Source organism: Struthio camelus, chromosome 12 (genome assembly GCF_040807025.1).
Source record: "Struthio camelus isolate bStrCam1 chromosome 12, bStrCam1.hap1, whole genome shotgun sequence".
NCBI classification, from domain to species: domain Eukaryota; kingdom Metazoa; phylum Chordata; class Aves; order Struthioniformes; family Struthionidae; genus Struthio; species Struthio camelus.
Window position 1 is genome coordinate 21,591,126 of NC_090953.1, and position 27,459 is coordinate 21,618,584.

At 40.5% G+C, this 27,459-nt stretch overlaps 3 protein-coding genes across 6 annotated transcripts in view; 1 reads left to right on the top strand and 2 right to left on the bottom strand.

The window, feature by feature from the left end:
• The window catches only part of ACSBG1 (acyl-CoA synthetase bubblegum family member 1), a 45,269-nt gene extending 33,512 nt beyond the window's left edge, over positions 1-11,757 (bottom strand). The window contains exons 1-2 of one of the 4 annotated variants that reach the window (XM_068958093.1): positions 11,410-11,478; positions 11,002-11,144 (exon numbers count right to left, since the gene is read on the bottom strand). In XM_068958093.1, coding sequence (XP_068814194.1) covers positions 11,002-11,051 — 50 coding nt within the window. In that variant the 5' untranslated portion in view covers positions 11,052-11,144; positions 11,410-11,478. Of the gene's footprint in view, positions 1-5,720; positions 5,896-11,001; positions 11,488-11,666 lie in introns of those variants that run through there. The other 3 variants (XM_009681531.2, XM_068958094.1, XM_009681530.2) reach the window with 3 other exon arrangements.
• On the top strand, positions 11,675-17,696 carry DNAJA4 (DnaJ heat shock protein family (Hsp40) member A4). The gene is made up of 8 exons (XM_068958095.1): positions 11,675-11,829; positions 11,982-12,118; positions 13,761-13,941; positions 14,882-14,986; positions 15,796-16,023; positions 16,104-16,334; positions 16,908-17,008; positions 17,090-17,696. Exons 2-8 carry the CDS (start codon positions 11,987-11,989, stop codon positions 17,306-17,308), a joined length of 1,197 nt encoding a protein of 398 aa, XP_068814196.1. The 5' UTR covers positions 11,675-11,829; positions 11,982-11,986; the 3' UTR covers positions 17,309-17,696.
• An 865-nt stretch (positions 17,697-18,561) lies between these two features.
• On the bottom strand, positions 18,562-27,416 carry SKIC8 (SKI8 subunit of superkiller complex). Its single transcript, XM_068958098.1, has 11 exons — positions 27,164-27,416; positions 26,981-27,024; positions 26,862-26,889; positions 25,325-25,430; positions 24,251-24,423; positions 23,242-23,390; positions 22,788-22,881; positions 21,830-21,923; positions 21,024-21,116; positions 20,310-20,388; positions 18,562-18,862 (listed from the first exon to the last, which is right to left on the bottom strand). Exons 2-11 carry the CDS (start codon positions 26,990-26,992, stop codon positions 18,773-18,775), a joined length of 918 nt encoding a protein of 305 aa, XP_068814199.1. The 5' UTR covers positions 26,993-27,024; positions 27,164-27,416; the 3' UTR covers positions 18,562-18,772.
• Between the last annotated feature and the right edge of the window lie 43 nt (positions 27,417-27,459).

The window sequence follows — 27,459 nt, forward strand, 5'->3', positions numbered from 1 at the left end:
AAACCAAAAAGAATCTACTGGGTCAATATTTAATAAGTTCATAACCTGATTATTTCTATGGAGATCCAAAATATTTTGCAGACATTCTCTCTTCGATAATAGAATACATAGAACAGTATACATAAGATACATAGATGATTGTCAAGTATAATTAAGTTAAAATCTTATCTCTCAGACTTAAAGACTATGCACTTTCTGTTGTAGGGATCAATATATTTGGCCTTAACTCTGCAGAGTGCTTCACAAGATTAAAAATTGCACCAAGGGAATATGAACACTATTATGCAGCAGTCATATTATCATGAGATTTAAGGGGAAATTGTTAAATTGATCATGTACAGCGGCAAATGAACAGAAACCTCTTATGCTTCCCATTCTCCTGTTCTCTGTCACTATCTTGCAACCTCTGCAGTTTTGTAAACATTTAAGTTCTACCAGTAGGCCCTCTACAGTGAGCATTAGAAGTAAAAAAAATTAAACAGTTTTCTATAAACTTGCAAAAATTGTTAGTATGTTATTCACTACAATTTCAGGGCGTTTAGTCACAACCCATTGAATACATACACCAAGTCAAAGTACCAGCATCTGAAAATCACATTCACAACTGCTCACAAAAAAAAAGTTTTGAATAAACAGTTTCCTGCAGCTAAACTGTCAGGAATTCAGACTATGCATTCATCCTTTGTCCACTACTATAGCTTCCAGACCCACCCTCTTTGGATTCAAGGTGAGCCTACGCCATCTCCTCCTCCCCTTCCTGGTATTGCTAACATAGCATCTGTTCCCACTGCACACTTTCTTGACTCTTACCTTATTCCTGGATAATGTTGCACTATATGGGCTCTGTGCACGGAAATTAATTTTCTTCTTTTTTAGCTTACGGGAAACGTTCTCTGTCAAAGACACTGCATTCGTATGTTATCAAAGAAACTGAGATTAATGCAATGCTTAATTTTGAAAGAACCAAGAATATGTTTAGGGTGCAGAGCTGAGGCTAGATGGTCAACCATAACATTGCAGTTCCTGCCTGCTTAACTTCTGAAGCTTTATTAGAAGGGAGTGCAGGATTTTTGTTCTCCCCTTTTTTCCCCTCAGACTAAATTATTCTGCAGATTGGCTAAGACATAGAACATAAGCCAATAATGAGGGATCTCTCAGTTATGGCGTCTTCTGCATGCATACAATTCCTCTGTCACTTACATGCTTTTTCCAAAAGTGATCCATTCAGCTCCTCCTGGGAATGCTCTCGTAGCACTGCTTCAGACTCTGGGGCTCTTAGGAAGGCTCACTTGTATTTTGCCCACGCTGTGATCCAAAGCAGTGTAACTCCTCAATCTACTCAATTGTTTCTCTACATCTGGTTTACAAACTCACCCACCAGGCTTTCAAGTGGCAGTAAGCGTGTTACTACATACCTCTTATAACAGAGTCTCCACCTTATAATTAAACTCCTCTCTCTGGTTGCCTTGCCCAAAGAAATATTTTGCAATATGCAGATGTTTAATCTTAGGGAGCAACTTGTGCAAATCCTTATGTGTACAAGTACTTTGTCAAATAAGTATTTCTGTTGCCTCAGGCTTTCCCAATGATTAACTATGAGTCTTATTTAATTCACAAAAATGAGGCTAAACTGGAAAACATGTAGTTTTTTGTCAAAGCAGAACCTCTTAATTTTGTTTTGCTTTTCATTGCTTGCTTCTTCTGAAGACAACTTGATGAATTTTATCTCTTAACTCGTGAGGCTTCCTTGTTTGCTTATTTAAGTACTCAACAATAAAGCAGGTGACAAAAATCCGTCTTCCAATCAATGTGTATCTTTGGCTTCCTCATTCTTTGTGACCAGTGTCATAAAGATTTATTTCTGCTTTCTAATGATGGCAATTTTTTTTTCCTAAGTTTTTGTTACATTATTCTCCAGGACACCTTAGCGATATACATTCCACTAACGTTAATCCACCTTAGAGTTGCTTTTGGTAGTATGATTTGGGTCTGCATCTGCACATTCCAAAGTACTTTTCATTGGGTGGTAAGCATTTTCAATGGCTCACTGTGGCATTTTAAAACAAGATGGAATCCTTAAGTAATCTTTTGACAATTCTTTTGGCAGCAAAAAGCAAGGGGTTAAGTTACCTATGGGGACCTCTGAAAACTTTAATGATCTTGACACTCTGCCCAGAAACTTTGGAAACTAAACATCATCATCTGGATCCCATTCATGAGTAATTCTTCTTTCTCAATTCCCCATGCGCCTTGCGAGTGCTGAATCCAATATTTTAAAAGAGAAGTCTGGGGAGAGGATGCAGAGGGAAGGCAACAGAATAAATTTAGAATTACAAATCTGTCCTAGAATTCTAGACAGCAAAGTCACTCTGACTTAAATCAGCATAAGAACATAGTACCAGAACTTCGATAGCTCATCAGCTAAATAGAAACCTGTGATCAACACTCACTCACTAAACAGATAGGTAGCAAACACGACATCTCCAGACTGTGAGAAGCTGGGAATTGTTACAAAAAAAAAATTTTAAAGATGCTTTCTCCTTTTCCACTATATAAGGAAAAAAAAAAAAAGAAGGTAACGAGACACAACATTAAAATCCTAACTTTATTACATGCAGAATTCCTCCTGCCTTCCTACCTTCTTCTTCTTACCTCCTGCTGGCGAGAGTCCCAGAAGGTCCTCACCTCTCAGTACTTCACAGTTCTTTACAAGGGCCTGTCTACTCTAACCGGTTTCCTTATTTACTAATTACTCCCCTTTTTAAATTAGGGCAATATTACAACATATTCCTTATTGGTTCTATTTAAAATTTTCCTGTTCTTTGTCCTCAAAGAACAGGTTAGATTCAGTCTTTAATTAGTTTTCATGTCCTTATGAGATTTAAAAAGGGGGCTACACATCAGCCGAGATATGTGCCTACTCTTGCAAAAAGGGTCAGCTGATCTGACAAACAACTCGCTTTCGGGGCGTACACTAAACCAGTTTCTCAAATTACTAATGTAACTTTTCCCCATGCAAGTATATATTTAAAAGTAACACAAAAGCTTAATGAAGAACAAAGTACTAAAGTTAACAGCTGAGACCTATTTCAGCATATGCTACTGTTGACAAACAACTTCTAGTAAAGCCTGTCTTTATTTGCAAACAGTAAAACCCCAATCTGGTTTTTTCCTTTTGTTATGATTAAATATCTGCAAGAATTAGGCCACTTCGCTTGGTGAGCAAACAAGCTTTACAGACAGCTGAGAACTATGTGGGTGAATGAGAAAAAATGAACAATGTATCCATGTTTTTAGGCAAAAAGGGCAACTGTTCAGCAGTTGGAGTGTACTGCAACCCTTCACTGACCTCGGTGCAGATTTTCTTGCTCCGTTCTAACCTAACCTGCAAAAATCCAGCCCTGAAGCTGAAATATTCTAGTAACTGCCTCTGTATGCCTATTTGCAGGGAATGCAATAAGGTTAGTTCATACAGAACTCATTATTTCCTCTTTTCCTCATTTCTGAGGTCACACCGATTCAATTTCAACCTTATAAAGCATCTTTTTTCCTTTGTTCATTTTGCTAGAATCTTATTTTGTTTGTCATTTCCACCTGAAACCCCACTTCCAGCATACAAAGTAAGTATATAAAACTTGCTACCTAACCTCAAACCGCTCCAGGTGGACCACACTATTTGACAGGACAACAAATACGCATTGACTCTTTCAAAAATAATAACAAAGAAATATTTATTCCAAAGGCTTTGAATGCATCCACAGTATCTGAAGTTCTAGTCTCTGTCATATCCTTTCAATAGGAAACCAGAAACAAAGCATATGCTAAACACCTTTTTAAAACAAAATACAGGAAGCTTAAACTACAGCAGTATCTTAAGGTTGTTGCAAACGACTATCTTTTTAAATTCTCTTTCAGTAACTGTTTTTAATAATGAAAACATGGAAACCTTTTTCTGCTTAAGTACACCTTAAGTAGAACAATGCATTGACTAAAATAAAGGTGTGATCACTAATTTACCAAAATCATAACTTTCATGAGCCAATATGTAGAGTATGTCTATACTGATCAAAGTTATAAACCACGGTTTATTACCTTGGGGCAAATTAAACAAAAATGACAATTCTAGTTTTAGCTGCTTTAAGGCTCCAGAAGCAAAAAATCCAACCAAAAACTTTTAAATATTTTTAAAACTTGTTTTCTTTTCTGTAAAATGTTAGTCTATAGTTTGCTCCTAAGGACAGCGTAGGCTTATCAAGGATAACAAAGTCCAGAGTAGAAGAAACCATAACAATGAAAATGGATCCAACCAATCATTTACCTAAGAGGGTCAAGTAAAACTTCCAAGTGACACAATATGCAAGTTGTTACCTAAACAAATATCAGGTTAGATTTAACTTAACAGAAAAGTAAGTATCTACCCGCTATGGTAATTCAATCTGTGGGGATGGATAATTAGTACTCAACAATACTGACAAACTTATAATTATTAGAAGTTTTAACTTATAATTATTAGAAGTGTTTCCTGCAGGATTTGCTCATCTATTCTTAAAACACATCTTTCCAAAGACTCTAGAAAGAGAGGAGTGCTGTCTGTTACAGAAGAAACCATCCCAGTGATGGAATAACAGGAGAAAGGAAGGGTTTTTTTTTTTTTTTTTTGCCTTCTGCGCTGCCTAAGACAGAGAGAGCAGCCAGTAGGGTTTATCTTACATTTGGAAAGGTAACAAACTCCTCTAAGATAAACTCTTCTAAAACTAAGGGTTTTTTTTCCCCCCGAAATTATTCTAGAAAAGAGACTTGTGATCTAAAATAAATACACCCGAGTTAAAAGTCTGAGGAAGGCAGTTACCTTTCCTCCCCACCCTCTGCTGTAAAAGATGGGTCAGGTGCTTGTTTAAATTCTGGTACCTTTGATGGGAAGAAGATGCTCAACTGCTTGACTAAGGGAAGTGCAAATCATCAATTAAGGCTTATCCTTAAAATTCACCAGGGAAGAGGGATCCAATTCCATAGCTGCAGCGAGGATAATTTGGAAAGTCCATGTTCAAAGTGGATTATATGAGTAGTAATATGTGCAGAGCAACTGACACTGAACCTTAGAGTCCTGAGGGTCGCTCTTACCAACAGAGACACATGAATGGATGGTACAGAAGCGTGACTGTCTTTTTCTGGACTACCTGAACTTTGCTATTTTCAGACATTTGAGAGTGCATGCAATCTCACGGCCTGGCTGAAAAGCCTTTAATCATTTAATTTACTGAAGTTTAAGGGTCTAGTCGCTTACCAGTGCTTTCAGCTAGGGATTTTCAGCTAGAATTCCACGTATTTGCTAAGCTGTAAGCAGCTGAACCACCGGAGCTAAGCACACCTGTTACCAAAACTGCTGTACAAACTTCTGCAGAGCCCATTTCTGGGACTACGAACCTCCGTGCTATAAAATGAGCACCATGCAATTAGATACACATAAGTAGGATGCAAACAACATAGGAACAATGCTATTAGGAGTACAGCTATATTAGAAGTTAGAATAGAATGAATCAATTTAGGCTCTTTGTTATAATTTTCTTTCATTCTAGCCTCAATGAAGGGCACTTCTTATTCTGTATTAGTAAAGCCAGCATTAAAGAGAGAAGGTTTTTGTGGAACTGAGTGGTAGAAGAACTTAAGTTGTGAAAAGTTGGTAAATTAGTTTGCTAACATAAATACTGAAGCTACTTTACCTGGTTGCATAGCTTTCTGTAACATTCATTGCATTTTCATCTCGTAATTTTTTTGTAAGGATCTCTCCACTGTTAGGCATGCTGACAAACCTCCTAAAGCTGGTCACAAATATGCTGAAGAACTGTGCGGGTCAGGCATAAATAAGCGACTTAGGCAACTGAAGAAACCAACAATAACTGGTTATTTGTTCAAAAAAAAAAAGACGTAATACAAGAGGAGGAGACTACTGCTACAAAGGCTATTTCTCTCCGATTTTAACATGCTTGAAATGCTGCAGTGCCCGTGAGCTGCTTACTGGTAAACTTTCCTTTTAATTCAGCTTTCTTTAATTGCCCATGAGAAGAATTTTAATGAGCCTACAACGCTTTAAGATGCAAATCTTCCCTTTTGCCAAGATTTCTAGTGAATTAGTTCACAGAAGTTGAAGCTATTCTGTTTTTCTTAACTCTAGTTTCAAAAGAGAGCATTAAGCGACCTTATTTTCTTAAGGAAAATGCAGATTAATTACATTAGGAAATGCCTTCAAGTCAGTGATACCTATGCAACCCAGCACTGTAACGGCAGAGCGCTCAGTCTGCTAGTGTCCCAACTACCAGCACTTCATTGACTTCTACTCACCAAACCTGGCCTATCATATATTGACGTTTCTACAGATGACTAAACAAACTACTTCCCAGGATGTAAGAAAGCCTAGTTTGGCCACTTAGGCTGCTTCTATACTAGTAAATGAAAAAAGATCCAGGGAATGGCTCAAGCCACCCACTGCGAGCGCTTTCCCTGGGACAGTTTTTGTCTGTGCCAACTGCCTTTTTCCTGCACGATGCCTGGGGATACAGGGGATAACCCAGGCCAGGGGCTGCTCTTGGGAGACTAAGTTTAATCTAACTACTCTGTTTGAAGGAGGAAGAGAGGGATACAAGCTGTGCCATGCCACTTGCCCTCAGGACCAGGGAACATGCTCTAGACTGTTTTACTTAGTGGTATAAACACAGTCATAGCGAATAGATAAATGTAAGATTAGTAAACGTCAGCTTAGTCTAACTTTCTGTAAAGATTTTGTAATTTATTCCAGAGATATTACACCGTATGCAATTGCTTGATTCTATGTAATACAATTTGAAATGGAAGAGAAAGAAGAAAACAGTCCTGACATTTTAACTATAGAATTATGAAGGTGGTACTGAAATAAATAAAAAAGTTCCGCATTGAATTTGTCTGTGCAGCTCTGGTACAACACTTCTAGGTACTCTTTTAGAGTCTTAAATAATAAATCCTAGCAAGACAGGCTACCTTACACAGTGTTCAGTAAGGAAGAAACTGCACCTTCAGATTTTACAAGTCCCAGTTTACATGATGCTATTAGCACGGTCACTTTCTTTCACGCCCGCATCTAGCCCCATGCAACTTGCACGGGACTGCATTAGACTCAGACTGAATTTTTGCAGTGGGACAGGCTGCTCTTTCCAGTTATAGGTGAAGATTTCTGGGCTATGATAAGCTCACAAAACTATGAGGGTAATTTTAAGAGACGAATAAAGCTCATGTACTGTTTATGTCCTTTGCCGCACAATTATGATCGGTACCTTTGAGAAATTAGTGACTGACGCTTTGTGTTAAAGATACTGTCACTGCAAACTTGCACTGTCACAAGATCCCAAACAGAAATATTACAGACGCCAAAACAAAGCTATGTTGTTACTATGGTCAGTAACCAACTGAACTGCAATGCAGAGATCAGCCTCAGCGTGGGCGGAGAGTATGGCACCCCTTCATGTTCAGGCCTGGACACCTCGGGTTTAAATCACATTGCTGCTATGGCAACATGAAACTACATAAAGCTATGCGCTCCCTCATTTCTTCACTTGTAAGCAAGAGCGTTTATGCTTTGCCATGAAACCTGCATGTCTTTGAAACGGATGGCGAAGTATGCCGATTCTGGGTATTCCTAGCTGTCCATCCCGTTTAGTTCAAGCAGGCTGTTGATTCACGTCACAAAACCAAACTGCATCCAGCAAGTCAGTTGCTGACCCATATTTTTAAATCCTTTAATCGGTAACAAACATAGTGTACAACAGCATTTTCTGTTATAGGTGTGACGTTAAACGGTCAGTCCTACTGCTGTTCTGGACTTCCAGCAGCCAGCCTAAAAGAACCAAGCAAAACGTCTAGTACCTTTATGGTTTCTACTTCAAAGACTTTGTGACTCTTCTTAAAAAGATGGTACCACTTTTCATCTTTTTTAGGTATTTCAATTCAGTCCTCTTAGAGGCTGGCAGTTTTTCAGCTTGCTACTAATATTAGCTCTGTATCTGCTGAGTTCCTGAATGGCAATTAATTGCATTCACTGTGATTATATATAACTTTTACATAGCTTACTTTTTTTCCACTTTCTTATAAAATTGCATACTAAATTTTGGTCTCTAAAATATTTAAACTAAAACAAAAATATAACCTACTCAGCACTTACTCTTGAACTACACTAGGTTTCAGGGTTCAAGCAAAATTCTAAACAACAAAATCAGCTAATGATAAACCCAAATATTTTCTTCAAAGATCATTTTGGCTGTGCCTCCGTTAAGTCTTACTAAACAAAGGAGTCTCAAAGACTATCTTAAGAAAGATCAACAAATTTGTGCTAACTTGGGCCAAGCAGCAGATTGATGAGAGCAGATTCCAGAAGAAAAAGCCTCAGCCACGCTGTGCTTATTTAAACTCATACACATACTCTTTATGAAGGAACCCAGACAAAAAAGGGTAACTTTTACCGCAGCCGCGTCAGTCACCTTGTACTTACAAAATCAAAGAGAAACTCTATCCTTACTCAATCAACATATCTAGGCTAAAACAGAAAGACTACCTCTCGTGCATTTGTCAGGAGGAACACAGTCTGTGCCACAAAACTCACTTTCCTATCCACAAGCATAGCCAGCTGCAGGTATTAATATTTCAAGTAAACTTTCAGTAGTGAACTCTCTTTAAAAATGTTTTCTCTCATTGGTCATGCCGTAGCAATAGGAATTTCATTTTGCTTTTAAGAACAGTGAAATCTGCTTTCTAGGGAATTGTTTCACAACAATATATAGAAAAAAAGATCGATTCTAATCAATCAAATCAGAAAAAAAAAAACAGAAAAATTTGCACAAAGCTCCTTGGGTCTGAGTGCCAACAACAACAGCATCCTAGATGTTGAACGTCTTTCCGAAAAAACCTCAGGGGTGCTGCAAGAAACCGTAGCAGCAATTCAGCAGATTGCACACTTACCGCCTCGTCTCTGAGATGCTGCTTGCAGTAACAGCCTTACACTTTAGAAGCCATGATTTTTGAGAGATGGTCAGACAAAAGAAGGAAATCCAAACAAGGAGATTTATTTAAGAGCATTTCATAGAGCAGAGATTAAAAGACAAACGCATACTGGCTGCAGCACATAAAGATGCTGCATTTTCCACAGGCCAGGTGAGAGGCAGTGTCTGTTTTGTGCTAACAGTGAGAATACCCGTTTTAGAGCCGAACACAGAGTCCTCTGGCGGTTAAATGAAACAGGCTGTAGGAGCTAAGCATTCCCCGCTCCCAGCCCAGTCCTGCCTACTTGCAAAGAATGGGACTTCTCTGCTTGTTCTTCTGTTTACACCTACATGCAAATTGGGTACTTGGAGAGTAAGAAGTGATGAGATGATTCAGAATATTACAGGCAGCAGGAGGGAAAGAAGAGATCAGCTGGTCACCTGAGAAAGAGGTAAGCAACTGCTGATTAGGAACAACCACAGCCCTTAGGAGGCAAGGTGTGGAGCAAAAGAAACAGAAATTGGACACGTGCACACCCTATCTATCATTGAGTTAGCCAAGCACACAAAGCAACCACTGCTGTAATTGCTGAATAGTACATCTGCATGTTTAAGGAAAGTGTTACATTTATCGCTAATCGCGAGAAGTTGTACGTGTTGCATGTATTTTGCTTTGGAGAGCTAGAGAAGCATCCTATTCCCCTCAGGTATCAGCATGGCCGTAGTTCTCAGACTAGAGGGATGCAGGAGATGCAGAGGATGATGAAAAGGAGACTGATGGACTAATAACTCCAGTATTAACTCTAATCCAAAACACTACTACCTTACCACTTTTCCCACTAATTCTTTAAACAAACAAGGCATTGGGTGTCCCAACTGGAACGGAAGCCTGAGAAAATAAATACCTGATACTGAAGACAAAGTTGTAGGTAAATACAACCTGATAGCTCACTCTGATAAAATGAAAGGAAAGTAAACAAAGCAAGAGGCCCAATCCTCTCCAGCAAAGATACATCCCAGTGAATTTTTTTGGCAGAGCACTTGCAGACAGCTGCTGCTAGTAAGAAACTACCCACAACTCTAAGTTTATATTTACCAATGTGTATATACACTTACAGGAGGGTTTCTAGCCACAGAAGAGATACATTGTCTCTTTACAATTATTTTAAACTGACCTTTGAAATTCAGCTCTCAGTGAATTCTGTTGTGCTTACAAGCTCTCTTACCTGCTGAAACATTCAGCTGCTGTAAAGCTATTAACAGACTTATCATCTCTTCTTAAAAACAAATATTATCTCCAGGACTGCAGCATTATGGCTTATTTATTTTTAAGGTGAAGGCCTTCACTAGAATAAACTGGTTTTTCCCCTCAAAAAAGTATATGCTTTTCAACCTACAAATTATCAAGTTACATTCTGGAATTATTTTACAAAACAATTTCTACATTTACTTGTCAATATAATTTCATAATTGTGAACCACAGATTTACATGCTTTGCTGCTAATAGTTACACTTGCAAAAAATTGTAATTACCAACACTGTCTTTTTTCACGTGGTTTGAACTGTTCCCTTCATTAACATTTTGATATTTTTGTGGATTTGCTCCCCTGTCTTTAATAAGTCTACTCTCTTAATATAAGCAGGAGTACATAAAGGACAGCAGGAGTACATAAAGAGCAGATTGCATGAATTGGGGCTTCCGATATTTATTTGAAATGCAGTAAAAAGTTACATTACTACGTCTCGAGATCTTTAAACCGTAAGAATTTTGCATTCATAGTCCACATTGGAAATGAAAAAAAAAAAAAAATAAAAACCCAACACCGTTGGACAATAGAAAAGGTTAATTTTCTTCACGGTCATTTTAACTTTTCAGCTCTGTTTTGACAGAGCAAACAACCTCTGGGTTGCAAAAAGCACGGGGGGTGTTTTTCTGCTGAAATAAGAAAGCTTGCAAACATTTCCATTCATCTTAAGCCCGAACAAAACCTGCCCTTACTTCACGCATCTTCGGTACACTGTGTTTTTTTCAGCTGTGATATCCCGCATCGCTTCTTTCAACCTTTTTTCCACTAGAATGAACCTTTTCCCAGTTCCTCGCTTCGCTGGCGTTGTAAATAATTAACGTGGGGCTCCGGTTGCCTGGAGAAAGACGAAAACTAACCCAGGTTTCTACACGACCGTAGCGGTAGGGGCCGCACCCAAAGCGGCGGTCCGCGCTCCGCCGGCTTCCCTCACCCGCGACGCCCACCGCCCTGAGGGAACGGCGGCGGCGGGGGGTGCGGCGGGTCGGCGGCCTCGCTCACAGCCGCGAGCCGCCCGAGGGGTTTGTACAGGCGACGAGGGCGGGATCCGCGCCCGAAGCGAGGAAAACTTTTAAGAGCCGAGCGGCTGGAAACCGCGATACCTGACGGGGAAAGGCAGAGCCGGCGGCGGCGCCTCGGCCGGCAGGAGGCGGCTCCCGCCGCGCCGCGCCGCCGCTGAGGGAGGGCGAGGGGGGAGGGGCGGCGGGGGCGCCCCAGCGCGGGCTCTGGGGCCGCCGCGAGCCAGCACTGGGGGCGGGGGGGGGTTGGAGGAGGGAACTACAGCCGGCAGCAGAGCAGCGCGACGCCTCCGACGTCAGCACCGCCGCGCCGCGAAACCCCGCCCCTTCCCTCCGCTTACCGGGCGGTGACGTCACGCGGGGGAAATTCTAGACCGTTCCAGAGCGGTGACGTAGGGCGGCGTCATTCCAGAAGATTCGGCCGGAGCCGGTATAAAAGCCGGGGAAGAGGCGGGGCGAGGCCGATTTCCGAGTGAGCTGCGCTGGGGGTGCGGGACGGCGGCGGTAAGGGGGCCGCGGGCCGGGGCCGCGCCTGGGCGGCGGACGAGGGGAGGGGAGGGGAGCGGGCCGCGCGCCGCGCCTGGCCGTTGGGGGGCGGCCGGGGGTTGCGCGCCCGCCCGCGGCGGCGGTTCTAACGCGTCGGCGCCCTGCCGCAGGCACCATGGTGAAGGAGACGGAGTACTACGACATCCTGCAGGTGAAGCCCAGCGCCTCCTCGGAGGAGATCAAGCGCGCCTACCGCAAACTGGCGCTGAAGTATCACCCCGACAAGAACCCCAGCGAGGGCGAGCGGGTAGGCGGCGGGCCGGGGCGGGCGAGCGGGCCCGGCCGCGGCCGCAGCGGCACCACCTGGCGGCGCCGAGCCGGCCGCCGGCCTCAAGATGGGCGACTGCTGGCGGAGCAGGCGGGAGCTCACGCCGCGGTGCCTGCAGGGGGCCCGCGGGTCCTGCACGCACCTGCCCTCTGCTCCCCGACGGTTTTGTTTAAACTCTTGCCTTACACCTGAAGGGTGGATGGGACGCTCTTATTGCAGCATGGTGTAATTAAGTGAAGATTCCGGCTCTCCAAAGGCTGTAATAAACACCGGAGCTTGGCAGTAGGCCTGGTGGCCCAGCTGCGGCAGGAGGGCATGGTGGCCTGAAGGAGAAGTGGAAAAGTGGAAGCGTTAGTTCCTTTTTTTTTTTAAATACAGCTTTTACTGGCCTTTTCCTAGCTTATAGCCGCTAAAGGGGGTTCATTCATAGTAGCGATGCCTGTTAAAGCAGGCAAAGATGAGACGATTACCAGTGTCCTGATGGCCCGTATGCCGTATCAGATGCTGTGAAGGTCAGTGCTGGAGCCAGCTGCCTGGGCCGCTGTGCGTGCTGGGGTTGCGCTGGGTAGAGCTGTGCTCCTGAGGAGGATGAAACTTTTCAGGGAAATTGCTAATGCAGGTATACAAGGTAACAGTTCAGAGGAAACCACTGGGCAGTATGTCGCTGAACTGTTTGCAGCCCCTCCCCCCCAAAAAAAACCCGACTTGATCAGAAGAGCCGCTTGCCTCCACGTGTTGCCCAAGAGGATAAAGGAACACCGTAATTGGAGAACTAGAGAATCACACTTGAATGATGGGCTTACATAGTTACTTGTAACTTCTGTGAAAATACTTTAATGTAGGAGCAGAAACTCAGCACTTGTGTATCTGGTACACTAATTTACAAGATTCAAGCTAGTTAAATAGTAACATCATGTAAAGTAACCTTTGCAGCTTTCAGTTTAGGCTTATTTGCCACTTTTCCCAGTCATAAGCACATCATGTTCAGAATAGAATTAGTTACTTTAGTAGTAGGAGGAAAACCTTGATAGCTGTTACAAGAAATGCCTGTGAAGTTTTGGATGAAGCTGATATTTTAATTTATATCGCTTCCTTCTATGTGCAATGAGTAGTCAACACTAGTATCTGGTCACTTAAGGTCAAATCTTCTAGTGCTAGCTGGATATAGCAGCTGAGCTGCCATAAAGGATCCTGTGTAGCCCTAGAATGAGTAGTACTGTACTGCTGTGGCCAGTGAGCATCTGGGGACCCCTCCCCCCCCCCCAAGACTGCAGGGGTAGTACTGTATCCCTTCCTAAAGGGACTTACTCGAGCTGCGTAATGGCTGCAACTAGCAAAATGATTAGAGCTATAGTTTGCATATGCTTGTAAGTTGGACAAGACTCTGAATTCATTTCACTTATGTGTGGGTGGGTGGGGGGGGGGAGAGAAGGGGTGGTCCTCCTGGACAAAAGTATACTATTAGTCTGTTACATATTTGTTTAGGGAGCTTCTTGGAAAAAGAAAAGGACAAATGCTACAAGAAAATATTGTAGCAGCTCAACCTGAAGATTCAGTTGCATATAAGAGGGTTATTTTTCCTCTTGGTCATAGTTGTTCAGAGCTTCTTTTTTCTTTTTAGTTTAAACTCATATCCCAGGCATATGAAGTTCTGTCGGACCCAAAGAAAAGGGACCTCTATGACCAGGGTGGGGAGCAGGCTATTAAAGAAGGAGGCCTGAGTGGCGGCAGCTTCTCTTCACCCATGGACATCTTTGACATGTTCTTTGGTGGTGGAGGCCGAATGAATAGAGAGAGAAGAGGTACACAGTTCTAAACAAGTTCTAGAAACTCTAACCATGCACTTGAACGTGAACACATGTGCTATGGTACTGCTGTTCTGCTAAGTGCACATAGTATGGATATTATTAGTTGCAACAATAGATCAAGTAAGCTGTTATTTTAGTTGCTATAGTAATAAGATTCTAATGAAATAGATGATAACATGATACAGCCATAGCAATCTTTCTGATCCGCTCTTTTCTTTTCTTGTTTTTTTTGTTAAAATGGTTATGGGTAATCTGGAGGGGAGGGGGAAGGCTATTGTTCAAGAGATGGCTGGAGCAGTTGAACTAGACGTTTTAAGTTACCTTCTTTCCATATCTACCTCACTTGCTCGTATGCTGTGGGCAGCTCGCTTCAAAGGACACCATCAACTTAAACTTAAGTAATGTTATACCTCATGAAAGCATTTGGGGGAAATTCACATGTAAAAATGTGAAAATAAGTACAGAGTGCTGCCAAAAGCACAGTATGATTTATTTTTCCATCTTCCATCTTTGCTAAAAGAGCAAGTGGTAAATTGCTGTAAAATCTTTTAAAGTCATGCTGTTATGCCTACCTATATATTTCCGTGCCACTTTGTAGCAACTTCTAAATTGACTAGAACTGAAGCTGGTAGTGTCCTTATATCTTGCTGTTTCAGTTAAGCTTATAAACTTAGACCAAAAGGAGGGCTCAGGTGGCTTTACCGATGCTTTGCTTAATTATAGCTAAATTTTATGTTCTGATGTAAGTGGGTGCAGCTCTGTGGAAGCTGATGGAACTGCCCATGTTTTTAAGGGGCTGAGCTCTGCTCAAAGTTTGGAATGAACTTTACATTTCTTCAGTGAGACTGCATGTATGAGCAAGCATAGAAACTTTAAAATAAGCATTGGTCCTCATAATAGCTGAACCGGAATTAATTTATTTTTTTCTTTTAAGGCAAGAATGTTGTGCACCAGTTAGGTGTATCTCTTGAAGACTTATATAATGGTATCACAAGGAAGCTGGCACTGCAAAAGAATGTAATTTGTTCCAAATGCGAAGGTAAAATAACAAGTAGTGCTCTCAAACACTCTTTACCCCCTTTATATATATTATATACCTATATATGTATGCATGCAGTGGAAGGAGGATACAAAGTGTGGCTTTCTGAGTGGTTGTGGAGGAATCTAGGTATCCTTTGGGCTGCTTTTTGCCAGTACTTATCCAAGAACAAGGCTATTTCTTAACATCCTAGTGCAAAGCTATTCTAATGGCAGATTTGACCTCCCTGGGAAAGATAATTAAGAGCATCTTAATTTGTAGGTTTAATAGCAGCTGTTTTGATAAAGCCTTCTTTTTGAATTGCTGTAGGTAGAAGTTTTGCTTATGCTCTGTAACTTACTTTACAACTATTGAGTATCTACAATGACTAGTCTTCACTGAGGTAAATCTTAATGAGGTCTTGTATCTTAGTACTGTATTAGATTTTTAGTGAGCGCATTCTTTCCAAAATGTTAATGGAATATCTGGCTTTGAAGAAGTAAAGTCAGTATGCTGATAGTTCCTTGAAGCCAAGATGCCCTGGATGAGGGTGGGGGAAGCAAATGAAATACAGTGCATAAAATAAAAATTAGACTTATTTTGCTTGTTGAGACTCTCTAAATTGTGGGGCATGTTTTGTGGTGGAAACTACATTTCCAGTGCAACTGGAAATGTACAGTGATTTCGGCAGAAGCCATGTCAAAGGTTCTCTTGACGCTAAGAGCTGTGGCTCCCAATGAATTCTAGCCTGATGATTATTGAATGAATGCTTTTGTTGTTTTGCTTTTCCCCCTGAGACTGAGATAAGATTTAACTCTTTTCTGTCGAAGGTTATGGTGGAAAGAGAGGGGCTGTAGAAAAGTGCCCTGTGTGTAAAGGAAGAGGAATGCAAATTATAGTTCAGCAGATTGGACCTGGTATGGTACAACAAATACAAACTGTGTGTCCAGAATGCAAAGGCCAAGGTGAAAGAATAAATCCGAAGGACAGGTGTGACAACTGCAACGGCTGTAAGGTTGTAAGAGAGAAAAAGATTATAGAAGTTCATGTTGATAAAGGTAAGAACTGTATGCTTACTACGTGTCCGTAGCTATACTCTAATAGTTCTGTAGAAAATAAGACTTGTTGTTCTTCCCAGGTATGAAAGATGGTCAGAAGATAGTATTTCATGGAGAAGGTGATCAGGAGCCTGATCTGGAGCCTGGAGATGTTATAATTGTGCTTGATCAGAAGGATCACAGTGTCTTCCAGAGGCGAGGGCATGACTTAATTACAAAAATGAGAATTCAACTCTCGGAGGCTTTATGTGGCTTCAGGAAGACCATTGAAACGCTTGATAACAGAGTCCTTGTAGTAACATCTAGACCAGGTAGGTCTTATGAGTTCTGATGCTATACAGACTACCTGTTGTTTCATTGTGCCTGGACACTTTTTAAACCAGTTACCACAACAAATGCAAGCTGTATTTAAAGTCAATTAATTCATTTGACTCTTAATCGTTCTTTTCATTCCTTCTGAACCATTTTGCATGCAGAATTATAGCTTAATTTGCAAGCTTTAGCTGAATGCAAGCTTTACATGCATAAAGCTCTAGATAGGTCTTGATAAACCTACCTCAGGTGGTGGAAGGACAGGGGGAAAAACTCAAGGGGCCAGAAACCTAACCTGTACTAGATCATTAGTTCAGCCTGTAGGCTGTGCTAAGAGAAACTAGTTCTTTTATAGGAGAGGAAACTTTAACTTAAATCCTTAATGGGTTGATTTTGTATAGCGTTAATTCTTTATGGCATGCTTCTAGGGTTTTTTTCCCCCATCTGATGGTTTCTCTTGGTTTGCTTAGGAGTATCCCTTACATGCTGTAGGAACACTGCTTTTGAAAATCTTTCTATGGTTATGAAACATCTGTCACTTAAGATCACTTACAGTTCTTGTCTATGTGTAGGTGAAGTGATAAAACATGGTGACTTGAAGTGCATCCACAATGAAGGGATGCCTATCTACAAATCTCCAATGGACAAAGGCAGTCTAATTATACAATTTTTGGTAAGTTGACTATCCCCTCCTCTGTAGCAGGAGGAATCTGTTAGGAGGAGTACCTGTTCATTTTAAAAAAAATCATTGTAGGTCCAGTTCCCAGAGCATTACTGGCTTCCAAGGGAGAAACTGTGTTTGTTGGAGACTCTGCTTCCTCCGCGAGAAGATGTAATGATTACAGATGAGATGGACCAGGTAGACCTGGAAGATTTTGATCCAAGTGAGCAAACCTACCGTAACAGTGGGGGGGAAGCATATGAAGAAGATGAAGAGGGTCCAAGAACAGGAGTACAATGTCAGACATCTTAAAGCAAGGTGGAATGTATGTCATCGAAAATTTACATTTTCACAATGAAAACTGCATGGCTGTAATAGCCACTGCTTGTGGGTTTTGTGTTCAGCAAATTGAGTTGCTGCGCTGTCAGTATCCTTTTCTTTTTTTGTAACTAATTTATATTGTGTTCTTGTAGTCTTTATATATGAAACAAATGTTACACAGCTGAGAACCAACTGAGTTGGTATACATCTTTGCTGTAAAGGTTCTCAATTTATTTCACCTATGCTATTTATATAAGACTTGCAATATTCATAAAGGCTAAGTGGAGTGTCTTATGTAAATATTTTCATACTGGAAAATTAATTTCATAGAATAAAAGATAGCAGAAGTGACTTCTAATAAACTGCATTCTTCACGTTTTATCATGCTCTTTCTTCTCTACTCTAGAGCCTGCGTTTAGCTAAGCCTAGATTTCGCCATTGTCTTCCACATTCAATTTTAAGCCTGTCTTCTGTCTTGCCTTTCAAAGAAAGGATTTTGTGATGCTCCAGTATTTGCTTAACTATTCTTCCTGATCTCCTCTTTCATTGCACTAAAGGAACATTCATTCCTTCATTAGGACCTGAATAGGGTAGGGTATCTCTACTTATAGAGTAGAAGGATAGTGTCTAACTTCTCAGTTATAATATATTACTTCATTACTCTTAATTGTACATACATAGTAATACTGTGAGTAAAATCTTAACATTTCAGAAACTCAAACTCCATGTCCTTTTCCTAGAGGGTGTTCTTCTGCCCCTCCTAGGGCTTTGATTTAAGCCTTAATGGTGATAACACAACACAAAACTGCATGCAGTATGTTCCCTGCTATATTACACTATGCTGTAGTAGAACATTTATACTAAAGTTTCTTTCTCTTATGGCTCCTAAAATACTAGGTTTGTGTTAAGTCAGTTGCAAACTTGCTTTCCCCTGCCCCCAAGGGAAAGCAGCTAACCGGCATCAAAATTTAAACTATGATTAATGAGCCATGTCACCATACAATTGCTGAACAGGTGTTCAACTTGAATGACCCCATCCCTATCCTCAGGCTGAGGGAGGGCTATCACTTCCAGTGCATACAGATGGCCCCACTCACTTTTTCCTAAACTAAGCTTCTGTTAAACTTGCTCAACAATTTCCAACTCCAGTCTATTTATACAAGTCAGGAGAGAAATGCCAGTGGTAGACTTAACTGAGCTGTTACTTCACCCATGAGTACATATTCCACTAATATACAAGTTACTTGCATCCATAATTACTTTTATTTAGAAAAAGCTTTCTCTCATGCTAAACAAACCAAGATTACATATAAACATCAGACTTTTTCAGCTCAGAATTCAGATCAGCATTACTAAAATGCTTTGTATTTAAAAAATAACTATTTATAAACAACAACATACAAGGACTGCAATATTCTTAAGAGCAGCCAGTTTAACCAAAAGGTCTGAGGTCATTTAAACGGGACAGTCATAAATATGGATTTCTTGGTCATCTCCAACAGATACAATTTTGGAACCACTTCCATTGTATTTCACTCCCCACACCTGCAAATAAGACAGAAAAAAGGTTAGGGAGAGGAGATACTGGAAACAAAAAACTGTTTTTGCCTTTGTAGCAAATAAGTCATACTAAACAACAGCAACAAGCAGAAGAGGGAGGAGGATTTAAAAGTTACCCTACAACAGTTGGTTCGAGAGTAAAAGCTTCCCGCTTCAACAGCAAATGGGGTTGATGAACCACAGTAAGACACTGCCATCTAGTTGCCCAACAAATTTGTGCGTTCCACTTCTGTGGACAATAGCACTGTTCCAAGTATCCTTAGATGGTATCATCTGAAACATACTTGCCCAGAATTGCATGTATCAGCCATTTTCACTCTTACCCACCCTGTCTTCATTGCTGAAAATAGTGTAAAGAGGAAATAATTTCCATGCTGACTGAAGAGGTATATCGTGACAGACTGCTGAAGGGTGACTACACTTATCCTTGGGTTAATTAGGTTTTGCACTGATATGTAGATGGCTCTGATAAAGAAATTTGGTCAGTCCTGTGACTTTCAGAGTTTATGTAACTATCATATGTTAAGTGACCCTCATCACCAGAGCAACATCAAGAGGAATAAAGGCTGTATTAATATGAGATTGCAGAACAGCTATATTCATAATAGCATGTTTGGGGGAACTCACGCACTGTTTTTCATTAGTACTCCTAAAGACCAGCCTTCCAAAAGGTGACACATCTCTGCCTCCCACAGATTCATGAGAATACAGACAACTCCTAAAGCAACGCCGGAAATCCAATTCTGCTTTATACTTCATTATCAAAACCCCCAAAGCGGTAGATAACTGAAAAGAAGGTCACCAGCACACAAGAACCAGGGAAGAAAGAGCCTGAATAAAATCTGAAAGAATTTGCTGTGTTAAGTCTTTCCCTCCAATCCAGTCAAAAAAAATTGAACAAGACTATTTTAACACCTAACATTTGGAAAGCAATTAACATGGTAGATGACCAACTTCCTCTTTCCTCAAAGATCGCTACCATTCAGCAAAAATAAAATAGGGTAGGACAGACATTTAAGGAATAAAATGTCCCCAAGTTTCAAGGAGGCTTTCAAGCATCTTTTTAAATAGCTCAGTCCTTTTACAAAAGTATTTCCCCCCCTTACACATGCACACACTCTGCATGTGACAAGAGTAAACAAGGCCATAGACAAAACTTAGGAATACAGGCTGGTAAGAATGAATCCCTTTGGCCACTCAGGATCACCCTTGTTTGGGCCTGTAGAAACGGGGAAGAGATCAACAGGCACTCTTGGAAAGTGCCTAATAATTACTAACAACTTTTAAGACGTTATTGAAGCAAGCTAAAGTCCAACTCCAAAGCTACAGCACAAATTTTAAGCACAAATGAGCGCAATTGAACAACTTTTCATGCTAATAGCGATACAGGTAATGCAACAGCAGACATGACAATTTTAAGTTGGTGCTATACCTGATCTTGGTGGTCAAAGAAAGTGTGAACACAGGTTCTTGTTCCAGCATCCCAAACTTTTACACTTTTATCAGATGAACTGAAAAAAAACCCCCAATATCTAAATTAATAGATAACTACTGTTTAGTGCAGAGGTTAAAGATCTCATGCAGTACACAGGAGACCCTCTCACCCATCAAATACAGGGATAAAGCAGCAAAGGAGTGCATCTTTAACTAGGTTCCAGTTACACTTAAAATACATTTACTGTTTCAGTATCAGCAACATGAAAATAAATGAGGACTCCAGTTTTAGCCAGAAAATTCTCTGAAGTGAGTTCTCCTGTTACATTTAGTAGGTCCCCCAACTGCCTGTGATATTTTAAGAGTTAGCAACAGTAAAGTTTTCCTAGAGTCACACGTACTAGTACATTAGGTTGTATTATTTGTTAAATTAACGGCACTTTTTCAGACACTCAGAATCAAGATTACCCTTCTCTTAGGTTAGGAACTACGCTGCAAAGGGATGACTTACACAATTTGTAGCGAATAGCATGTTATAGTATCACATTACGCTACACTGAAAGACAAAAGCCAGCCTGTAACGTTTGCTATTCCGTTACAGATTCCATCACAATTTGTATGCATTTATTTATCCATCTATCTCCCCTTATAAATAGGAAATTAAATTTCTTTTTTCAGCATGTATAAACAAAGAAGTTAAAATCCTCAGTACCTGGAAACAAAATGGGTATCATCAGGACAAAATGCTACATTTAATACCCAGGATCCATGACCACTTAATGTGCCAGCCAAGTTTGCATGTTGTCTGTGGAAAACACAAGTTTAGAAAACACAGAGTTCTAACATTAACGTTGGGTTTGTGAATCCGAGGGAAGAAGTAACAGAAATAAACTAGTTAGTGCAGTCGAAAATGGTTGGAAGGTCACAGAAGGTGACTTCTGGACATTTGTTCATCCAAACTGACTGGTGCTTTTGCAGTAGATTCTATCTTTCCACTTCAAATAGTTAACATAAAAAGAGGTGACTAAAGAGATTCATAGATGCACAAAGCAGTTTGACCTGAATACTTTCCATGAAGAAGGGACAGTAATGCAGATTTAAGGGAGTGAAGATCACTGAAGCAGCGCTTTTCCCTCCTTGGTCCTCCGAGTTTCGGAACAGTGCAAGAGAAACAGATTGTGAACAAAAACATTCCTTGGGTGCAGAACAGATTTTTAAGATAGGTAAACACAAACGCTCAGGGCAGGTGCAAAAAATAATTAGCCTGTTGCCTACAGAGCCAATTATGAGGACTGTCATCAGTTTTCAAGTTCAGGCTGTTAAGCGAGGCACATATGCACTTTAAAAAGGAAAATCTATAGTTTAAATGCGAAAGCATGAAATCCTAAGATGATTTATTAGATAGAACTACAAAAGCTGAAGGGAATTACAGAGAGCAGTTTTGAGATGCTGTTAAAATAACAGCCTCTCTGAATAGTGAGTTTTCCTGTCAGCATGTCTTAGAAAATGACAACTTACACATCATAGATTTTGATATAGCCGTCATCTGAAGCAGTTACAAGTAACTGAGAATCTGGAGAAAATGTCAGTGAACGAATAGGCATCGCATGACCTAAAAATTAAAATTATATATGGCTTAGAACACAGCCGTTTCTTACTAATGACAGTAAGAAAGAGTTACATCAGAACTGCATTCCCTGTTGAAAGAAAGGAACCTTTAGCTAAAGAGTCTTTCTCTCTGTGCCTCTACAGGCTTCTTCACACAACATACAATGGAAATTTAGAGTAACCTCGAACTTCTGATGTTAAGGCATGTTGAGTGCAACACAAGAATATCCTATTTTTTCAGCTGGGTGTCCTAATTAGAACTCAAGTAGGGAAATATATGACAGTTTTCTGACATCATAGTGCTTTCTAATATGATCAATATCATATTTTCTAGTATGATTTTATAACATTTTAAGTTGCAGGGGTCTTGTAATTACATTACAGGACTGGAGAGAAACTGCACAAACATTAAAAGCCTGTTTATCTGTTAGAAAAATGCAAGTCTTTTACAATGTAAGATGTTCAGTTCCTTTCTAGTAACAGGAATAAGTTCCTATAAATCTGATACCACAGTGAAGAGAAAAAAAAAAAAAAAAAAAAAGATGTGGCAGCACAAATTCAGCTTATCTTCATTCACTTGTACTGCACTGCAATACAAGAGGGAACTGCAATTTAAAAATTTAGTTCAGCATTATTGGCTATATCTTTTCAGGTAGGCATTCGTGATACAAGCCTGAGTTTACAGTTTGCCTCTAATATTTTTAGTATTAGAGCGTGCTAGGTAAATAACTGAATATTGTTTAAAAGACAGAAACATCAACTCATTTATGCCATGGCTGTTTTAACTTATTCTGACTTATGTTACACATTTTAATTGTGCTTAGGAACGAAGTCAGAACTTGAGCATTGCAAAGAAGCAAACCATTACCTTCTAGCGTATGCAGAAGTTTTCCAGTTGCGATATCAAAAATATTGATAATGCCATCTATTGCTCCACTGGCTAAATATTTTCCATCTGGACTCTGTATTAAAACAGACAAAACACACATTTAGCAACTGTTTGAATTTATGCTAGGTACCACCCCACACACAGATGCACACTTCCTTGGCAATTTGTCACAAATACGATCAGTGTATGATACTCGGGCTCCAAAAACCCTGCAGACTTAAGCTTGCTTGTTCGCAATACGTGAATAAGCGAGATCAAAGAATATTTTCCATATATTCATTGGGGAACGTCATGCAGTTTGAATTTGCAACTGCCAAAGCATGTAGAGACAAACCGATGGATGGAGAAAAAATAAAAAATACAAATAAAGATTTACAACATTTTATGACAATAACAATTCCATATAAGAGATCCGACCCGTTGTGCTTCTTACATATGCAATGCTAAGGATGAACTTTCCTCTGGTGTCCAGAGAATATTCTTTTTTTCCTGTTTCAACGCCAAAAATATTTACTTTTCCCACATGACTTCCTGTTGCAAGGTACTGGGAATCAGGTGAAAAAGCCAGAGACCAAGCATCAACTATATTAAAAAGAAAAACTCAGTTAGTTGAATATTTTTTCTAATTCTCAACCAATAACAGCAGTTCTGCATGCATCTGTTTATACATTAAGGCAACACTAACAGTTAGCAAAGCACAACAGATGCAGGGGGAACATGCAGATATAGGGATGCAACATGGATCAAAATTCCTTGCAATTTAATTACAGAAAAAAAATTTTAGAGCAGTGTAATGGATTTATCTAGCACTACGTAATTTACAGATTTTTCTATATGCTTAGTATTAATAATCTAGAAGACTGCAAAATTGTTGTCAAAATTGGGGATTGTCAGTGGACCAGTGAAGTATTTTCAGTAAGATTTTAGGCCCTGAATGCCAGCTTGGAGGATGCAATGTTGATCTAGATTTCAGCTTTGCTTTATTTTGACTTGCTCCCTCATGCCTGGATGTACTGCATAAATGAGCATTGCAGGCACGGCTCCAATTCAGTGCAGATACAGCTAGAAAGAATTAGCGAGCTCAGACTTTCTTTGCAAATCAATCCAAGTATGTGTTTGAGTCATTTTTAAAAATATCTGTATAGCAATATCTGTAATAGCAAGCTGGTTTCAGTTCTGCTTTACGTATCTAGGAAAATGTAAATGTAACTGTATCTAAGAATGTGCAAACAGTGCAAACAAATAGATGTAAAAATGGCTGATACTACTTTATCTTGAGTGGATAAAAATCACCAACATTAAAACTGCAGCTCAGGAAAAAGATTACAACACTTAAAAAAAGTCCTCGTCATCTCATACACTTACCCTCAATAGTAAATACAGTACAGTATATAACTGGGGTATACTTGTTACACAGAGACAGCTTAACACTCGTATCTTACCAGGACCAGCATCTATGGACTTGATCTGTTTGCCAGTTTCTAAATCCCAAAGGCGAATATGGGCATCTAGGGAGCTGGACGCTGCAATGGAACCTGTATGGCTGATATCCACAGATACCACACCCAGCTGGTGACCCTCTAAAGTCCACTGCAGATCCAGTTTTTCATCATTCCTTTTGATGAAGGGAAATAAAAGCCTAGTTAGGAATAGCTGGGGGTACTTAACCTACCTCCAAACTCAGACAAAACAAACAAGATAACTTGCAATTCTCCATTTTGCTCAGCAAGAGGGGAATCCAACTACTCATGAAAACTGAAGGTAACTATACACAAATTGCTCTGAGTACTTAAGGAAAGGAAACAACACATCAATTGTTTACCATATTTCCACAAATCATGTGCTTCATTTTAAGTTTGTGAATAGTCCCACTGAAAATCTTCATTACACAGCAGTAGTAGTTACTTACCTAACAGACTTAACTTGCCAGCACAACACAAAATACAATGACTAACATTTTTATAATATCACAGCAGAGCTACTCATGTGCTTAAAGTGAACTACATGCTTAATATTGCTTCCATAAAAAGAGAGAACAATTTATTTGCAACAGCACATATCAGTGTTACTCGTATGAGGATCTTTAGCAAAAACAAAAAAAAAAGTCATATTTCCTGTTTTACACTATTCTCACTATTCCTTTTACAGTGCACATGGCCTCAATGCATTAAGAGTCTCATAAGAAGTTGCATTTCTAATTCTTTGACTTAGAAACACATCAAGTTGTACCATTCTCTGGCAAAAGACATTTAAGTCTTACTATGTATTTTTAAAAGGGTTTGAGTTCCTTGAAAATGAAAGCACATCAGAATGCTGCCACTCCAACAGAGAGCACGCACCAGCAAAAACAAGCTTGCTCAAGAGAACAGTTGTGTGCGCCACACTACCCCTCTCCCAATACATAACTACTAATGCCCTTGCGGACTATGGAAATTCAGCACTGCCATATCTCCAAAACCGACTATTTCCAAAGGTTAAAACTGGTTGATCTGTTCAATACTGAACATCGCACTTACCACTTCCAGACCTTCACTAGATCGTCCAAAGAACCAGAGATCACCGTTTCGGAACCATCTTTTTTATTTTTTCCCCAGGCAACTGACCAGATGGCATCATCATGAGCTAAAAGAGAGCGTAAGCATTGAAGTTAAAACTTATGTAGTTTTTTTTTTTTTTTTAATGGAAGACAACTACCAGTTTTTACATCCTGCTATAGGTAGGAGACCTCTGTAATATTCAGAGCAGACAGAACAATGATATCGTGACATGACAGAGCTATAGGCCTAAAGCAAAGACATATATGGGCTGTGACTAGAACTGCTACGCACATACAGTAGCAATATTCCGTAAATGGAAACCTCCAAATGAACATAGAAATGCCATAGAAACACCATTCCAATGAGGAAACCTTTTTTTATTATCAGTCTTATACAGGTATCTATATTTTTTAAGTAGTAAACAATTGTAATGCATCTCCACTATCTAGTTTACAGCTAAGATGGCTTTCTGAACTTTGCCTTATGGCAGGTCCCAGCTCATTTCTGTCTTGTAATCGTAAGCGTTTTCTGATCACTTTATTTTCTCATGTCCTAAATAAAGCCAACTTAAACATAGGCTAACCCGCAGCTATTACTCATATTGATTAATCTCCTACCCATGTTATCACCTTATTCTCTCTGTTACAGCTGTTCTATACTACTGTTTTATATGTTGTCTTGTTAAGTAGCTGTAAGTTTTGTGGCCCTTAGGCTGACTAAAAGGGCTAAGACTCAGTGATAAGTCTGTAAATATAATGAAGTAGCTGACGAGGACACAGGAATCATCCTGCACAACAGACTTGAAATACTTTTAGAGCTTAGGTTTTTATGGCATTTAATACCAACAGGAAGCTATATCAAGATGAACTTCATTAAAAAATAAAAATACACCCCTTTCCCCAGAAAAAGAGAAGACGAAGAGCACAAAATTCAAATACTACTAGGTAGCTAATCATTTGTATTATTTTACCATCTTAAAATTGCTAGTACAAACATCTGCACTGTAACTATAGTTATACACTTATAAGGCAGCTTTAGAGCAGCTGTAGTTGGACTTACCAGTCCGAAAAACATGCAGCTTTTGTGCTTAAGTCCATAGCATATGCAACAGCAAAAATACGTCACCCTACTCACAGTACCTAGCACAATGAAACAGGAAACTGAACCTGTCCAGGAAAGGATAATTTAGGTATACGTGAGAATGTAATCGCCAAAAAAGGTCACACAGGTTCTGGTAACAGCAAAATTACAAATTGCAATGTTGGCAATAGACCCTCTTGCTCCTCGGGCCTATCCACGCTCTGGGAGCCCTGTCACCTATTTCATTGTTTCAAAACACGTGAAGCCCGAGCCTCTTCACTAAGGTTATTACTGAAAAACAGCATAGGTATTCTGAAGTTATTCAGATTGATACTTAATAGAAACATAACCCAGGAGGCATCATAAATATATCCGTCACTATCAATTTTACATCATCCAAGGAAGCCGGGATTATTTAATACATATGTCTTCTCACCTTGCTCTTGCTTGAAGAGAATACCGTACTGGAAAGAGAAAATAATTAGTATTACGTATGAGTGGCCTAAAACTCGTCGAAGTGGTGTTTGGCTTGCTCGACACCACGTTTCCACGTACCTGCGTGGTCATATCTCTAGGGGAGCCGCCTTAACAGGAACGCCCTGCAAGGAGAAAACCCAGCGGGCTCAGAGAGAAGGCCTGAAGGGAAAGAAAACCCCCACCCCCCGCTCGCACCGCGAGAGCTGCCCGCAAGGCCCCGGCGCCCCTCGCCCTCCCCGCGGCCGCCCGCCCCGCCCGTACCGGCCGCGGCACCTTCCTCCCCGCCGCCGTCGCCGTCGCGCTGTGATGACGGCTTCTACCACCGAGAGCACGGCAAAGAGCGCCTCGCAGACAAGCCCGTCTCTCCGCCACGACCATAGAGAGTCAGTCGCCGGCGCAGCTCTCCCTACCGCCACCGCGCGGCGAAGGAGGCTTCCTCGGCCCTAACGGCCCTAACGGCCCTAACGGCCCTAACGGCCGCGGCAGCGGCAGCGTGTGCCCACCTCCTTCCCTCCCTCCCTCCCTCCCTCCGTGCGCCGCCCCTCGCTGCCGCCGCC

Bases quoted from the DNA above. Each gene is read 5' to 3' on its own strand.
- DNAJA4 (XM_068958095.1), top strand. From the start codon at position 11,987: ATGGTGAAGGAGACGGAGTACTACGACATCCTGCAGGTGAAGCCCAGC. The intron at 12,119-13,760 runs GTAGGCGGCGGG...TTTTCTTTTTAG, and splicing joins ACCCCAGCGAGGGCGAGCGG to TTTAAACTCATATCCCAGGC. The intron at 16,335-16,907 runs GTAGGTCTTATG...GTCTATGTGTAG, and splicing joins TGTAGTAACATCTAGACCAG to GTGAAGTGATAAAACATGGT.
- SKIC8 (XM_068958098.1), bottom strand. The intron at 25,431-26,861 runs GTGAGAAGACAT...GCTCTCTTTTAG, and splicing joins TCTCTTCAAGCAAGAGCAAG to CTCATGATGATGCCATCTGG. The intron at 20,389-21,023 runs GTACTGAGGATT...GTTTTTTTTCAG, and splicing joins GATACCCATTTTGTTTCCAG to TTCATCTGATAAAAGTGTAA.